The 17,267-nt window shown below is 40.1% G+C and overlaps 1 protein-coding gene, 1 long non-coding RNA gene and 1 pseudogene across 4 annotated transcripts in view; 2 read left to right on the top strand and 1 right to left on the bottom strand.

Annotated features, from left to right (window-relative positions):
- LOC149052495 (germinal-center associated nuclear protein-like) overlaps window positions 1-4,913 on the top strand; it is a 29,621-nt pseudogene extending 24,708 nt beyond the window's left edge. Inside the window, exons 20-26 of the transcript XR_016185789.1 lie at window positions 313-423; window positions 985-1,032; window positions 1,571-1,654; window positions 1,828-1,961; window positions 2,053-2,166; window positions 2,981-3,082; window positions 3,304-4,913. The product of XR_016185789.1 is annotated as a germinal-center associated nuclear protein-like (transcript). The remainder of the gene's footprint in view (window positions 1-312; window positions 424-984; window positions 1,033-1,570; window positions 1,655-1,827; window positions 1,962-2,052; window positions 2,167-2,980; window positions 3,083-3,303) is intronic.
- LOC149052494 (uncharacterized) lies at window positions 3,303-9,477 on the top strand. Its single transcript, XR_016186169.1, has 3 exons — window positions 3,303-3,382; window positions 6,669-6,966; window positions 8,254-9,477. It is a non-coding gene; the product is annotated as an uncharacterized LOC149052494 (long non-coding RNA).
- Window positions 9,478-12,031: 2,554 nt separating this feature from the next.
- Window positions 12,032-17,267, bottom strand: part of LOC113667832 (uromodulin) — a 5,355-nt gene continuing 119 nt past the window's right edge. Inside the window, exons 1-6 of one of the 2 annotated variants that reach the window (XM_089204273.1) lie at window positions 16,553-17,267; window positions 15,566-15,909; window positions 15,335-15,484; window positions 14,540-14,662; window positions 14,195-14,332; window positions 12,032-13,418 (exon numbers count right to left, since the gene is read on the bottom strand). The exon at window positions 16,553-17,267 is cut by the window's right edge and continues 119 nt beyond it. In XM_089204273.1, the coding sequence (XP_089060399.1) occupies window positions 13,063-13,418; window positions 14,195-14,332; window positions 14,540-14,662; window positions 15,335-15,484; window positions 15,566-15,890 (1,092 nt within the window). In that variant the 5' untranslated portion in view covers window positions 15,891-15,909; window positions 16,553-17,267 and the 3' untranslated portion in view covers window positions 12,032-13,062. The remainder of the gene's footprint in view (window positions 13,419-14,194; window positions 14,333-14,539; window positions 14,663-15,334; window positions 15,485-15,565; window positions 15,910-16,552) is intronic. The other variant, XM_089204275.1, reaches the window with a different exon arrangement.

Here is a 17,267-nt window from a genome sequence, read left to right as displayed (position 1 = left end):
CAGAAAATCAGTGACACACTCGATTGCGCCTCCTGTGCCACTTAAATGTTCTAACCATATTTTGACGTCATCAGTGTTCTGTTTTTGTACAGAACCACGGCAAACTGGAATCTTTGTTTTCTTAACTTGACTCTGATCCTGATGTTGTCATATGTGCTCTATGTCATATGCGTTGTCCGTCCGCTTAAATTAAACTTTCATATTGAAAAATTCCGTACACATTTACTCGTCTGTATCTTCATTAATACCCTCCTTGGACATTTAATGAAATTTGGCTACGTTCCTCTACTCTCATTTCTATTGTTGCTTTAGGTGGTTTACAACGGACCACTTCCAACCCCCCCTCAGCATCAACCATGCCTCAGCTTCAGTGAAGACGGCCGCTACATCGGTTACTTAACGGACCTGCATTCTACACTAGTTGTAAGCGAGACACAATGTTGAACAAGTTAACTAGAACTTTTTTTGAATGAAAGAGAGAATGGTTTATTAATTCTTAGCAATAACTTTCAGATAAATATTTTTTAAATGGTTCACGGGTTACTGATAAGGCCTCCTATTATCCAACTGCACTGAGCAGAGTTCAAGTAACGCGCGAATCGAATACAAATATCCTGCGATGTTGTACGGTTGGTTATTTTTTACAGGAAAAAACCTGTTTAACCAGTCGACTGCGCCTACAACGCTTTCCTATCTGCTACGCTTTTCCCGCCATATTAGAAGTGCGCATGAAATAAAGCGGTTGGATAATAAATAACTTATTGAACGCTTTGCTGTGTTGTATCACTGAGTATTTTTTTCTCCTTGTTTGTATTTTGACTCGCCCTTACGGGTTCGTCAAAATACGTTGCAACTCGTAAAAATACTCTCCAATACTACACACTACACAAACGTTTAATAAGATACAAGTTTTTTTCCGTCATCAAATGGTACGCGCGTGGCGTCTCAGTTCACTAACTTATCCTTTTTTTCTGTGGTCTGTAGCCCACTCAGATTGAACCTGCTAAACCCACAGTGTCTTACTCCGAAGAGGTGAGCTGATGAAAAACGCAAGCAGTTTTTATCGACACGATCGCTGGAAAATGAACTTGTCAGACATTCCTGAACTTTAGCATTAAGCGAGGCAGTTGTAAAAAAAAAATAAAAAGCGACCAAAGTTTTGTGGCCTGTAGCTCACATGTAGAGCTCCGTTTGGTTGCAAATCGTAGTGAAGGTTTCAGATCATTTTGCTCGAGCGTGTGACAAAGGCAAGTTTTGTCCTTCGCTCGGGTGAATGAAATATTTCTGACAAATCGTAGCGGGGGTTTCGAGCACTTTTTTCCATAAGTGGCTGCCGATGATATCGTAAGGCGAAACCCGCACACGTGACCTTGCTCGCAACAGACGGCGGTGAGATGTGTTAAAGGCAGCGGTAGACCAGCGGTAACCGGCTTTAATTGAAACCTCTGTGGAAGTGGTCGTAACGAGATTATAGTAAAGCGCGGAAACCAGCCTCAAAAGAGCATGAGTTATCTACGCTTTACCAGTTAGCAGATTGAGTCCATAATGAAAAGTTGTTCGTTTATTGCAGGAAATACAAAATTTTACCAAGACACTGTTCTTGGAAGTGATGAACGAAATGTGTGCAGACATTACAAAGGAAGCCATTGACAAGGTGATCTTTTTGTTTGTCATATGATAACTTGCTTAACAGGCCTAATATCTTTGGGCTTCCTTCCCTTGTGCGTGATAAGTTCTCTTTCATACAGAACTAGTACCATAAATTTTTTCTAAATTTGAAGGTGCTTTGCATCTGTTTTTTAGTTCATCACTGTATTTTTTTTACAGGTATTTTTTTTACAGGTACATGTTGATCTTCAATTGTCCACGGAGATTACAGATACGATTTACGAGGAGACGATATCAGAGTTCAGAAGAGAAACAGCAAATATAGTGTTTACCGAGGAACTCAGTAAAAAAAGGTCCGTGACAACTACGATTAAACACGAAACTTGTGAAGGTTTGTTGAAGAGAAGGTTACAGTCGATCTGAAGTATGTTTTTCTCTCCCCAGAATTGCTCAGGAAAACGCGGTCACTCGAGAGCGTGTGTCACGCACTATTCACGATGACTTAACAGAGGAGTTTGTTTCTCTTGAAAGTACGAGGATTGCGGAGGAGGTCATAAGGTAAAAGAAAGTTAGTGTTAATCAGGAATAACAATCTCGATCACCCACTATCGAGAGAAAAAAATTAAGAAAAACGCAACATAAAAAAGCCCAAACATTAAAATAGAACCCAAAAAAACAAAACGAAACAAAACAGAAGGTTGATTTAACAGGAAACATGGAAGGTAATAGGTGAGGTTAGCATTCCTGTGTCTCATCTGTGCGGAACTTATCCAATCGACATTTTTTCAGGTCTCCCTGTGCCTTTCTCGTGGACGGGATGAAGAGAGGCATGGGGAGAATTTAGTCTCTTGCCTAAGATCACGACACAGTGCTCTGGCAAGGGCCTGAATCTAGTCCTCTTGACTCGGAGTCTAGCTAAAACAAAACAAAACAAAAAAAAGGTCAACAAGGGTTTCGTTTAACCGCGCTTTATGATAGGTCTTGAAAACTCTCGCCATCTCAACAAAACAAAACACATCTAGGATTTGGTGACTCGCGCTTTCTCGCGCTTTGAGCTGACTTCACGTCCTTGCTGTGCCTTCTGTTTAGTATTCTTTGTTCTGATTGGCCGGCTGGAGTACTTTGGGTTTGGTTTCACAACACCTAATCGAATAATAGCTTCCTATTTCCCAGGTGACTAGAGCAAGGCTACGTCTTATTTCCTGTTTACATAATGACGCCTCATTTAGTTGCTTTGTTACCTTTACAGAATACAGAAGCTTCACACAGTCTCCTCCTTGCAAAGAAAATTAAAAAAAAAAGAAGTATAGAAAAGAAAAGGGAAAAAAAAAAGGGAAAAAATTTATTTAGTGTTTTGCTTACTACCCAACAGATGTACCAGATGCTACATGGAACAGTTACGAGAACTTACAAAGGATGGATACACTTATTACTTCATTAAAACTGCCTCCACCTCCACCAGCGGCTGTTGATGGTAGGAAGCATTCTCCTTATCTTTGGAAATTTATATCTTTTGTTCCGGTAAAGACATCCATTTTGAAGCTGCATCGACGACTAACTCGCACTCTCGCGTGAAGACTGTGGTGTGAATGACTTCTTCGAGCGAGAAAGCCTTACGGAGAGGTCCACCGGCATGCTACCTTAAAAAGCTTTTCCAATACACACGCCTTTATTCATAGTCTGTTTATTTTCCAGGCACATGGGAGTCTGAAAGTAATTTGTGTCTAGAATACGCTCGAAGGTTATCACCAGACACCGCCAGCCTGTTAAACAGGTAAGTGTGATAGGCGCTGGCTTCCTTTTTCACCCTTATCAAAGAAACCAAGGGAACCTTGAGTCTTCTTCCCAGTCGACCGAACTCGATGTTGAAAATTTTTCTCGCTGTATATTCTCACACGCCGTTTTCAACCCTAGAGATCGTAATAACATAAAGGACCCTCGTGTCATGTGAACCAAGAGCCCATGGGGCCCTGATGTGAACCCAGTAGCCCTCCCACCCACCCCGCCCCTTTCCCAAATAGGTTCCAGTAGCACAGAATGCCAAGGTCTTTAGACACGGAGCAGTCCCCCTTTTACAGTGAGGTCCGTCATGCGGGTAAAAAAGCAAACGAACCAAAAAGGAAATTGGCGAACCAAAAAAATTGATTTTAACGCGCGGAGATCAGGGAGTGCGCCTCATTTCCAGAGTTCCGCGCGTGCATTAGCATTGAGCTGCCGAAAAGGTGGGACTACTCGTAGTCTTGAAGGTCTGGGTTTTCTTGTGCCTACGTGAGCTACAAAGCGGATCCGTTTAACACCCTGAAATCTGAGAATTTTTCAATGTAAAGAACGATGGGGTGATGCGTGAAATAAAAGTTACTCACATAACATCAAGCAAAAACAGAAAAACAAAAACAAAATCAAAGTGCTCTGTGAGCAAACTCGTGAATTGACACATGATTTTTTGGATTACGTTTAACTTTATCTGGTTTAGGGAATTTTGTGGTTGATTGTCTTATCTAGAGTACGAGCAGTAATTCAGTGTTCGCAGCAAAGAAACAAAGTAACGTTGGGATAAGAAGGCATTACAGTTGAAATGATCATGCTATTACATTTGACAAGGGTGGATGATGTCATGTGTTTTAAACGTATATCATTTTTGTTTCTGGTTCAAAAGAAAAGGTTGGCAGTAAATGTAGGTGAAAAGTGAAATTTACCGTCTATCATTGTAAATATTAGAAAACCAAGGCAATAATGTCTTAATGAAAACATTAACGATTCCCACTTTATCAAATGAGACAAACGTGAACGAGTTTTGAGTGATATAACTAAGCCAAGACTGCCACCGTCATTTTGGATCTCCGCCTGGGTTGATTTTAGTCACGTGCTAGGCAACGTATAATCAAGAACAAGATAGAATTTCATTTCAGGCCTATTTATCAATTTTTTGGTGTATAACTTTCGCATTTTAGTACGTAATATTTATTTGAATCTTCAAATTGTCTTGAAACTTAAAAGAAAATTTTTCTTTAAAAATTCACTGAAAATCGGTAGCTAAGATTGTTTGTTTAGGTGTTATTTGATTTTCGTGATAACTTGTAATTTCGTCAGTCGCCGGCATCTTTGGTTGCTTCACGCAGGAAAAACACACGATACGAAACGTAATGATCGATTTTTTCCTCAATCTCACGCCATAACAGAAAAAGCTTTGAAACATCTGTAAACTCCGAGCGCTTCGCAGTGGGTGATATTTTCAATGAATCTTCGGATTGTTTCAAGTTCAAGGATTGTAAATTACAATTCTATGAAAAACGAAGGTTGTTCTGTTATTTCAGTGGGAATCCTTGCATGCCTGCCAGTCGCTGCAATCGACCAATCGAGCGAGCGAGCGGGCGAGTGCCATTCTCCACATCATATCTACAACTCGCTCTTCACGAGTTAAAAAGCGATGAAAGGACAGGGAGGTGATTACGAGAAATGGACATGTCCTAAATCGTTGCATAAACTTGATCGTTGTATCAGGTTACCAACCACACACAACGTGGAGAAATTAAAAATTAGCGAATAGAATTTTGCATTCTCGTCGTTATAGAGATAATGCGTAGCTAAAGTGACGCGCAAATATGTTAAAATACGTCACAGTGTGTTTAAGTAAACAACACATGTACACTCTGCAATATTACTATTCTGTTTTAGTCGAGTTAAATTTTAACAGAAAATATCCCGGGTTTTATATATAATTAGTATTGGACATGAAATTCCAGCAATTTCAAGTCAAACTATATTTTAGCTCTCAGAAAGGCCCGTAATTCTTGTTTTTCAAAGTAACCTTCAAAACTTACATCGGCCTATATAATATCTTTGAATGTTAGAAATGAAATTTTTGGGACTGTTTTCCCGGGGTTCCATTATTCAATTCACATATGTTCTGAAAAAATTTTAATTTTTTTTTAATGAGTTTTCCTCCGAAACCAGGAAACCCTAGCCAGGTGACTAGAAATTCTCAGTTTCATTTAGAGCTTGTCCACAACACAACTTCAAACTTGCTTGTGCTTATCGCATCCTTAAAACCCTCCAGACCTCTTCGAAATTGTTGAAAATCCTATTGAGGCTAATAATAATCTTTGAGTTAACTATGACCAATTTACGCCGTGAGCGCAAGGAAAAGAGAACCACTCCGCAGGGCTGAATACGCGATGTGGAGTGCTATAAAATTCCACATTCTCGCGTGTAACGCTTTCTCTAGAGACCTCTAGAAGTGTTTAGCGACGATAAACAAAGCTATTTTTGGTTAACTCAGAGAACTTGCAGAAATACCTCCAGCCTGCATAACAGGCGCTTTATGAGCCAAGCGAGGCGAAAGTGGCATTTTGCGCGAAGCGTGAGAAGCGACGAGGGGAGTAGAAAAATAAAGCTTTATTTTTCTCCATCCCTCGTCTCGCGCTTCGCACTCGTTTCGTGCTTCGAGCAAATGCCGCGTTCGCCTCGCTTGGCTCATGAAGCGGCTGTTATGCAGGCTAAAATACCTCTTCACATTTATAAGATAAGGTGTCATTGATTTGTTAGAGCGGGAAGAGACATTTATAATGTGCAAATAGTCGCGAGCTGAAAGGTAACTGACTGATTTGTAACAAGGACTCACCCTGACAAACAAGAAATGATCTCACTTTCCGGAAAGGAACGCTCTTTTAAACATAAACAAACTTCAAAAATAAGTAAAGGAAGCAAAACAATGAACAAAATAGATTTTTTCTTGACTTAGTTATTCCGGCGAGAACAAATGGTGAATGATTCATTCCTGGAAGCAAGCCTCTAAGGAGAAGTGAGAACACCGTTTGGGCAAAACTCTACAATTTGTGTACTTTACTAGCCTGTTCACAGACTTTCTTCATTTTTAGATATCTTCGAGTGCACGTATAAAAAAAAAAGCGCGTTCCGCCCTCTCTCACGAGCAATCGCTTATCTTGTGCGCGCACCAAATTCCCAAAACAGAAAAACGTCTGTGAGCAGGGTAGTACTTTCTGTTTCTACATATTTTGCCCACAGAGCTGGCAAGTAAAATTAATGACGGTTTTTTTCAGCAGGTCAACGTAGAGCGCTTTGCGGCGAACAGGCTTGGGAGGTACTTCTAATTCTAGTTGCTGACAAATGTTTGGAAACATTCCAAGTTTAAGTCGCTCCAGAGATCCTCCCTTGGCCATGGTACAGATATCGTGCCGATCGTAAGTGATGGGATGCTGTAGCGTTATGGATAGGATTGTTTCTCTTGCCATGGTAAAGTTTTCCTCTTCTACTACAGCTTGGATTTCAGCATCGTCGGATGTTTGCCGTCAGACCTTCGCTGTAGGACGTGAGAGATATAAAGTGCACTGCTGCGGGGTAGGAAACTCGGATACTTTGAACAAACGATCACCATCAGGTCCTTTTGCACGTCTCATTTCACGTGATACGATATCACCGTCTAGTTTTCTGCGGCTGGTTTGACCAATTGTAAACTTCGCATTTAGATAATCCCTCTGGTAGCGATATGCTTTTTTGCTCGGCTTTAGCGCCCATCCTTCTTTTACCTCTACTTCGCCGGATGTAGCCTCTCTTGTATCCCTAAAAGACGCAAACGAAATAACTTGACTGGTCGTGCCCTCCTCCGACCTGGACTTGTAGCCTAGTTTGGCAAGGTCTAACAAAGACCGTTTCTCTAAAGACTTGGGGCATTTCTCTAAAGATAGGTGTTTTTCGGGAGAAGACAGCCTTTGAAAGACCCTAACACCCATCCTGAGGGCAGGTAAACACGGATGACGATTCATTTGTATTGTCAGTGGGATCATGAACCTACTCCACTTCCGTCTCTTGCTTCTTCCTTGACTGAGTCGGTTTTGGGCTAAGGGGTTTAAAGTCTCCAGAAGAAAACTCAGATGAAAGCCAACTAATGCCATGTTCTGAAGTAGATAACACATAAAGAAACAAGATTTACATAAACAGCACTGTTAACCTACTTCAATAATTTACTCTGCACAGCTTGTGAAGAGTGCCCCTTTGGTCCACTTTACTGCGCGAACAGATGAAACGTTTGCTTTTTACATATTATGACGACATTTTCTTCAGAACCGCTATATTCTGCGATGTTCGTTTTAAAAATTTTGTAGAACAAATCAAGGGCTACAAATTTATAAAGGGGCTAAGGGGCTTAAGTCTTTTACAAAGCAAAACCCCTCGGGGTAGTAAACACCCGCTCTTCCTGCGCACCAGGGTGGGAAATGGATGCCTTTCATACGTCTGAAGGCTATAAAAAACGATCAACGTACACCTTTTTACTCAAACTATAAAAAAAAAAGTTTGCGCGGTGACATAATTCTAAGGAAGGATAAAATTGTGAATTTTCATTAGACTAACCTTCTGATGTTGTTTCCAATGGGATCTCTTTTCCCTTTCCCATACCATAAGCGCGCCAAGCTACGAGAATTTTGTCTTTAAACTCGTAATTGTTTCATTCGTTGATACCAATAATCTTTCTGTTGTCATCTACTATTGCTTCTTCTTCAACACTTTGCATGACAGCAACTCGAACTCCTTCTACCCCCCCTATGCGAAAGAAGAGCACTCTTCAGTTGTTCGGCATTGGTCACGTCATTTCCTTCGTTTATGAAAGTTCTGACGTGATTCTTGCAGGTTGCAGCGAGCCTGTCTGCGGCACCTTTTCCACCCTGTGGGTCAGAAAAGTCAATGCGCTTGATTTCGATGCCGGTGCAGGAGGATATCACTTGGCATGAGAGTACGGTGGACGACGAATGATAACATCCTGCGTTATCTTGGCGAAAGAACTTCTTGTTAATCTCATTGTGCTCCAGCTTGATGGTATTCAGGACATCCTGCATGATTTTAACCACTGCAGCACTGCCTTGATTGCACGACTGGATTATGTGTAGAAAGCCCTGTCACTGGACTACCCCGTTCACACGACGGTAGACGACAGAAACGTGCCAGGAGATGCCTCGCTTACCAAACCAGTCTGTTTGGGACTCTCTGTATTTTTGTGGCAGGAACTTCATGGCCCAGTCGTTAATTATCAAGACAGTGTTGTCGTCAAGTTTCTCCAGTGCATCTATTCTCGCTTGGTCTTGGTTAGCTGATCTAAGGATGTGGCATTTCCAGGATATTATGGCCAGCTGGGCTGTCTGGAATATAAATAGCGCTTCGTCTTTCGCGCTCTGAGTCGGAAAGGTCGTCTCGCCAAGGACGCGTTCAATCTTTGCCAGAGTTTCCTGAAGACTTTGACAACGGCCACAAAGATGAGTGTGTTGGTGACTGCATTGTTGCTGGTAATCTGCATTACTACTGTCGCTAAGAGCAAACAACACACAGTGGTCTGCTACGTTAGAGAGGCTAGTGACATGAACCTATTGACAAAACAAAGTTGAGATTACTGTTTGTCTGTGCTTATACTTCAATATAATATTTAATCAAATGATTTTTTACTCTAACAAATATTATTAACGTAAGGGGGCGAATAACTTTTAACCTTAACCTTAGAAAAGACCACTATCCTCGTGCAGGCATTGTTAATCTCGAGAATTTATGTAAGCTAGTTACACGTGCACCATTTAGAGAAGAAAAAGAGTACAAAATATATATTTTTTTACGGAATGATTTTGTTGACGAGGTAAAATAAGTCCTTATTTTTAGTTTTATTCAAGCTGTCTTTCTGGCGTTAGAATTCACATTACCTTATAGTCCCCCTTCAAATACTGCTTGCTTGTCATAAGAGCTTGCACAACTGTAGTCTCCCACTCCTTTCCGGAACCTTTCCCCTATTTGGCGTATGAGGACCACGAGATCATCAAATGCGCGAGCACCTTCAGCTGCAAAATAATCTAAGCCCTGCAGTGATTTTCTTACAGAGGCTTTGCACTCAGAGAGTACTCGTCTGATAGTAGTTTCCCTGAATGGTTTGAAGTTGGTCTCCAAACAGTACTGAGTGTACTGTTGTACCACTCGCTCGGGTATCATCATACGGATTGCGTTAGGTACTTGAATAACCTCACCAGACGAAAGCTTGAGATGTTTTTGCCCAAATGGAAGGTCCTGAACAAGATGCGGGCTCGTGATGAAACCAAGAAAGTGGCCAAGCTGCCTCAAGTCTACTCGTATTCGTGTGGTAGGCTGATGTGGAACTTAAGCGCCTCGGCCAGACTGTGATCGATGAAGATTAGCCATGAAGTATTGGTATCTCTCCTTGTCTGACGTTGTCTTGTTCGCTCAGAGGAATCACTCCAAGAAAGCCCTGGCTTTCCAAGCGGTTCAAGTTTGCATGCTACCAGGAACTCACTCAGCTTTTCGCGCGGCTTAGGTAAGATCACAGGTGTGGGCTCGTCACTCTGATTGGAAGCTGTGCTTATTGTGTCTGGTGACAGAAAGGTGTCATCAGTGATTGTAAGACGTCCAAGGCTTTCTGCGAACTCTTCAACAGATAGACCGGAGAGCTGTTGAGCTGTTCTGTAACATACAAAAAAGACGTTTAGACATCAATGTTACTCCAATATTTCTGTTTATTTTGTCACAAGGCATTAGTTTTTTAGTATAGTTCGAAACTTAAATTATACATCATTTTAAAAAAGAAAATATGAATTTACATGCATACCACTATTATTATCAATAATTCCGCTCCGGCCAGACCGAAAGGAATTTAAAGAAACGAACAGTGACCTATTCGTCTTGAAATCATTTTCAGAGTCATTTTCAAAGTTTACAGCTATTCACAGTTACCCAGCCCTTTCGGAATTTCGACATTTGTTATGTTGGAATAACTGTCTGTACCCAAGGTTACCGTTTACTTACTTACATTTGCTTCTGAAGTCTCTAGTTCTACGCATGGAGAAAGAAAAATATCAATTTGGGGATAATTAGTTAATCCAATATTAAATTCTCTGAACTAACATTATAGGAATTGTATGGATGACAGTAAGGAGAATTTGATCTGGGAGTTAAAGGGCTAATCTTTTAGACTAACATTGGTATGCATATTCTCAATACAGTTCTTTATACATTTGCTCAGATGCCCACAATGAGAATTTTTTAATAATCCAGAGTTTCATGAGTTGGTGATCATGCCCTTTATTTTTGTGACCGTAATTTATGATTGTGGGGTGATATTCTATAGAGAAATTAGATGTTTGTCATACTAGGGGTCGGCTTCAGGGTTCAAGCAAAACTCGAACGTACCTTCATTCTGCGGCGTATAACCTCATGATTACTCACCCTTTACTTTTTAGTCAGGATGTTGGAAGCTGTTCGATACGTTAATTAGTCGTAATTTGATTGACACCTATAAGTGGTTTCGTTTATCTATACATATCCAAACAATCATGTATGCGGCACGTGTTTTATCGCCCCATATTTGGCATTGTTCCACGCGCTTACAACGGGACATTTTGTGTGTTCTTTTCGAATAAACTGGTAGCTTTGAGTGGGAGTTAATCGAAGTGTTGTAATAGAATCGATCAAGTGAATAAACCGTGACTTCTAAGGAAGCGTGGTGCAGCTTCTTCAAGTTTTCGACAAGGGAAGTACATGTGGCAATTTTGGAAGCTATTACCATTGCAACATTATTAAATTTCGAACGCTAGTGGCCCATTATTATTCTATTTCGAAGCTTTTTTCAATCACAACTGATGAAACGAAGCGTAAGAAAATCACTATGCAAATGTACGAACTATTTTTTAAAAATGCATAGGGTAACATGAAATAACCTTTTTCTCAACCCAGTGGAATTGGGGCGTTATTTGAGTTTCCCTATAGCTGTTATCGTTATTTTTTTTGTTTTGTTTTTTTTCTGCTTTTTCAACGTTTCATAACCGTGAAAAGATAGATCCTAAGGAATTTTCTATTGGACCTGTTTTCCTTTTGTTTCCTTTTTTTTACCAAAACCTTTCTTCTGCTTTTGCTTTTTCTACGAGAAAGCAACTTTTCCATGAGCAAAGAGCTTCCACGAGTGAATTTTGTAAAGTGCGCAAGGTAAACAAAATATGATCCCAATATCTCATTAATAATTCTCCTTACTGTCTGTCAAACGATTCTCATTGTGTAAGTTTGGAGAATTTGGTATCGGATCATTTAGTAATCCCATATTTGATATTTTTTCCATTCTTACCACTTGTCTGGATAGTTTTGTATAGATATAGTATGGAGAAATTCTGCTCTTGTCACTCACGGGAGTTAAAGGGAAAATGCAGTGCCGCTTGAGACAGGTTCGACTGTATTTCAAAACTGAATTCTCTTGTCCGCCAAGGTGTAAATAGCCAATTTTAACATGTCATGTCACCATAATGACTCGCAATATCTTTTTGGCGCTCTCAAATTTTAGCCGCCCAAACATCTCCTGATTTCAGTTATATGTCATTCTAAGCGAAGAAAAATGAAGAAAAGGGAAAAAAAGCAAGATAAGGTTAGTTTGGCCCATTTTTATTTGTTTTTTTTTTGTGACTTAAAAACTAAGCTCTATATGATGCATTTGTCAAGTATTTTAATTGTGTACTTCAAACAGTAAACGGTACCTGAGATCTGCAAGACGCTTCGTTGCAGAAACATACCATAACAAAACCACTCAATTAGAAAGCATGAGTTTCATTGCTTGGATTTATATTTCAGTGGGACTCCTTTACCCTGATTACTATGAATTTAAAAAAATTAAATAAAACATTAACAAAGAAAATGCCGCTTAAAAGCGTAAAATTAATGTAAATAAGATAATCACCTACGCTACGAGAATGTAACAACTAAAACTCGAGCAAGCATAATAAGTGCCCCTGACATCAAACGGTGAGGTACTTAATCACCAAACTCTGAGGTATTCACATTCTTAATAATCTTAATGTTGCCGGGAAAGCCGTCATAGGTTTCGGCACCTCTAAAAGCCAAAGACCACCAATCGGTAGAGAGTCTGCATTTGGTAGACATAACCTATAACTATTTCGAGAGTTTCTCCTGCTAATTCTAAAACAATTGGTGAATTTTGTGGTTCAGCCGCTTGGTGCTAAAATAGACCATCACAACGTTATTCAAGAAAGTTTTGCATTATGCATGTACACTAAGCCATACTAGTAAGTGTTTGCCTTCTGATACTCGTTTTAATACAAAGCAAACCTTGCCCTCTTATTAAAATCAAAATCAGGTTCCAATAACCTCAAGTTAATTATTGAATCCCCGTGAAATCCTGGAGCTTAAGGGCAGAAAACTAAATGTGTCATTCACTTTGGAATATCTCACAAAGGCCTGAAACTTCTTTATCGCAAACGTTTCCAACTTCTAGAACACAAAAAAGGTGAGAAATAATTTTTTTCCAGATGATCGAGGGCAATTATTACCAATCTTAGTTCGCTTACTTTCTGAGATAAGCACTGAAGCAAAAATACAGTAGAGTGTAAGCATTTTTAACGGGAGGACTCTTGAAAACCAGTTATAATTTTCTGAACCAGCATCGATTTAGTCTGTGCTGCAGTAGCGGAGGGAACATGCGGGTGTGCCAGTTATGTAGTAAACATAGTAACCGCCGCAATTTATCACTTTGACGGAACTTGACCAGTGGCAACAGTCTGACACCCAGTGGAAGCAAACTGTCCCGTTTACCTGACCATCATCTACTGTAGGATGTGTACTATTTAGCCATCCGGAAGCGTGAGTGTTACATTGGTTTTTAGGTGGACATGAAGTAGGCATTCTTGTACCTGCTGCTCCTTCCAGACGGTACCAACCCTTGAGTCCGCCGTCACAAACCGTGTTTTGATTGGTGTAATTTGTCCTTCTGTCTGCTCCTGTCAGACTTTGATAGTTTTGACATTCTAAAATGGGCAGAGAAGAAATGATTTAAGAAATTCAAAAACAGAGAAATAAACCTTAAATGCAATTTATTCATCTAGACAGGCTGGCCCAGTTCAGCTCCAGTTCAGCTTAAAGCTGGTTGAAATGGGGACCTGTATAAACGATAACACGGCCAGACCACAACACCGGAAGCAACTTTCCCTCCCCTTTGCGAGAAGTGCGAGAGCTCTCTTTAACGTTCCTTGCTAACCAGTACAGAAAAGATGAAGGAGACGTGAACTAGGGTTTATTTTTCTTTATCCGAGAAGAGAAGAATTTCCAAACATTTGCACATATCATACACACATTCTCAGTTACTTTAAGACCCTAAGTGTTGGTAAGGCCTGGTACTTGAACCCTTGATCTCCCGCACAGTAGTCCGGAGCTCTACAATGTGACCTAACCTTTACGATAGAGATCGGAGCCGCGAATGTATTCCCTCTGAGTTATTTCATTGTGCAGTGATCCTTACTGTTATAAGTTTCATTTCCTCTGAGATCAAAGTGGGAAACCGCTTCAACAGAAGAACGCACGATTCGCTTCAGCTTACTTCACTTGCACAGCCAGCTGGATAAAAAATTTCCACGTAAAATTGGTTCTATTTTGTGCAAGTTGCTTGATTACCTTCTGTATGATTATTTATAACTACCCGACGGCGAGCTCCTGCCTAAGAGAAGATAGTAACAGGAACAGCTGTAGAATTTTACACCAAGAAGTAAGATTCGAAATTCAGATTTAGAAGACCTGAGGCACTAACCTGACGGGCTCGCAAAGTTGCAAGATCTTCCATCCCCTACGTACGGATGGCGATATGAGCAGGTGAAGGATCCCACAGTATTGGTACATAAAGCCAAATCATGGCAGTCGTGCTCGCTGCTGGCACACTCATCAACATCTGTTGATATAGATTAGCAGGTTGATACAGATAATAAATGAGAAAGGAACAGTAAGAGACTTGCCGGATTTTCATATTTGCTATGAATCCGACGGACGATAAATTGGCCCAGGGATGTCAAGACTTGCTTGATGAAAGACCAAATTTGACTTGTTATTGAGCATTTGTGGTGTAAATATGTAAGCTCACTCATAAATCCTCTTATACCTTTGCAAGTATGTCCCTCTCCGGAAAAACCAGTTTTGCAAGAACAACTATACGATCCCAGAGTGTTTTTGCAGTCGGCGTTCTCATCACAAATACGAATGGAGGTAGTGCATTCGTCAGCATCTGTTAAAGAATGAAAAAAACTCATTTAAAGCTAAAATATTCATTGATCCTCAAGCACTTTTATTCGGAAACTAATTTTTTTTGCTTTTATGTTCTTTTTATATCTCTTATTTTGATTTGCCAACATGAATATTCCTTTAATTTCAGTTTTCCTATCGCGAGTCTTATGTTAGTTCACTCTGATTTCAACCTGGAAAATAAGGAAGCTTTGGCAGATAGTTATTTTAGAGGAATCAAACATCTCTCGGAGTACATTTTGATTCTGACACTTCAAGAACGTAGGTAAACTTAGTTGCTGTTTTTTTTCTCTATGTATGATGTTTTTGATAACCCGTCTACTGTTACCTTTTTAAGGGCTGATACTAGTTTCATAACCAGGCCTTTAACGGCCAATTTCAGTTATAGTTACACGGTAGGACCTGGGTACGAGGTCAGGCAGATAAAGAAGTTCCTTGCTAGTTCGAAACTAGTCACCTTAAGTGTGGAAGTGCTGAAGAGTGATATAAAAATAAATGAGAGAAAGAGTTTATGACGTTTTGGGGAAATTCCAACCTTTCTTCAACATAGTTACAGTCTTTCTTCGGACAACTCTCACCCAGATGACCAGACTAACGATCGATTATACCTAGCACAAAGGCTAACAAAGGCTTCTGCTTTACTGTCTTACTCTACCTTCTGTTTTCATGTCACAGTGAGCCAACACAGGAGTGTCAAGTATAATGAAATTCAACCAGTATTTGCCGCTGACCGCTTTTCCACCTTCACTCGCCTTGATTTCCTTACACGAGTCTGCAGGCAGTTCTGGAATGGCACCGAGAATAGCTAGAAAAAAAAAAGAGTAAAAGAGACACTATGTCTTTCCATTTAGGACAGTTGGCCAAATCATTTTGCCTTAACGCTCACCTCTCTTCGTATCTCGTCTGAAGTAATATCTCTCAGAGCTGGGTACAAAATCTTCAGGTCTGGCCTCCTTTGTGCGGTTACTCAGCTCACACTTGTCTTGGGTGAACACATAGTTTAAGCTTTGGCATCTGACGTCACGATAACATTCCCGCAAACACACATCACCGAATGCTGCTCCGATGATTGTTTTAAAAATGTGTTTTGGAATCATCTTACCAAAGATGGAGACTTCACGTGTATCAAGGTGGTACTGAGTAACAACTGAGTGAAACGATACCAACATGAAGAGGTGAACTGGTAAATGAAAGAACTCTTGGACTCCCATTGTGGTTATATAATCTCACCTGAGATGAAATCATGAAGTTTGAGAGCACAGTGATATACAAATATGTGGCCGTCCACAGAAAAACAGGGAATACGTAGTATACGGTACCTGCAGAGGCACTTATTGTTTGGCTGTTTTCCAAGCAGTATGACATATCGCACACACACATGACTAGGGGTATTTCATGGATGCTACAAATTTGAGGCTTGATGTGAAAAGGCACGAGTTAGGTATGGCACGAGTCGATAGGACACGGATACTAAAACAGTCCCATTACGCGTTCGTCTATGGCTTAATCAAAAGTTTTACTTATTTTTTTCTAATAAGAAGTTGTCAATGCTTTTTAAATGCAATCCCTTAATGGCAGAAACAGTTTTAACTAAGTACGGCGAGCGGTCGTCGTCCCTATGCATGCATGCAAAAAAAGGAAAAACACAGACAACTAAATATAAAGTATCAGACTCCTTTAAGACTCATTCCCTAACGTCTTAGCAGCTCTTTCTTCCGATCTAAACATTCACGCTAGTCTTTAAAAATAGCACACAGTTCGCCGCCCATGATAACGTTTATGAAAATCTCCCAAAATGACTTCGTTAGTTTAGCTCTGTCCTATCATGATGATAACAGAACCATAAGGTATTTCTCCTATGCTATGAACTTGCCTGAGTGAGTATCGCAGTCTTCCTTCACTTTTTAAAATCGATAAAGAGATCTTTGGAAACAAATTGACTTCAAATGGAACTTGACTAGTATTGAAAGAAGAACTTTACAGACCTCAACATGCTTAAATGATAAAATTATGAAACCTGATGCTCTTTTTTAAACTTCTTTTAATGCCACCTGCAGACTTCCTTTGTAAAAATTTTGGCTGGGATCCACGCAGAATTTCATTTTTCTTCGAAATTCAAAATATGATATCGCTGTTATAATGCAAGTAAATGACAACGAAACTCTTAGCTTTATCTAATAGAAACATTTTTCAAAATTTGTTGGCTTTTCAAAACTCGTTCCTTCTTATCTTTCGTTATGACACAGCTATAATATTGTTCTTGTTAGGAATAGGGCAGAACTGCAAACGTATTTTTAAGTAGTTCATGACATTAAGGCCAAACACATTTTGGTCCTTAAGTAATGAACGACAGCTGTCTCTAAATTTGGATCCGTTTTTTCATTTTGACAAGAGGCACTTCTTTGCAATCACTTTTCTTGAGAGTTCTGCTGTGTATCTGTTACATTTTTGTGCTGCTCGTCATTGCAGTCACTGCTGGGACCTGAAAACGATGGCTGATCTCAGAAAGGAGCGAGTTTAAGAGTAAAGTCAATTTTAAGCTTTCATATATCGTCCAACATTATCAAACCAGCGGGTGCCGGTTAAAC

This window comes from Pocillopora damicornis, chromosome 1 (assembly GCF_964200805.1).
Source record: "Pocillopora damicornis chromosome 1, jaPocDami1.2, whole genome shotgun sequence".
In the NCBI taxonomy this organism is placed as follows: Eukaryota; Metazoa; Cnidaria; class Anthozoa; order Scleractinia; family Pocilloporidae; genus Pocillopora; species Pocillopora damicornis.
Note: the sequence above shows the minus strand (reverse complement) of the source record. Positions and strands in the feature narration are given on the sequence as shown.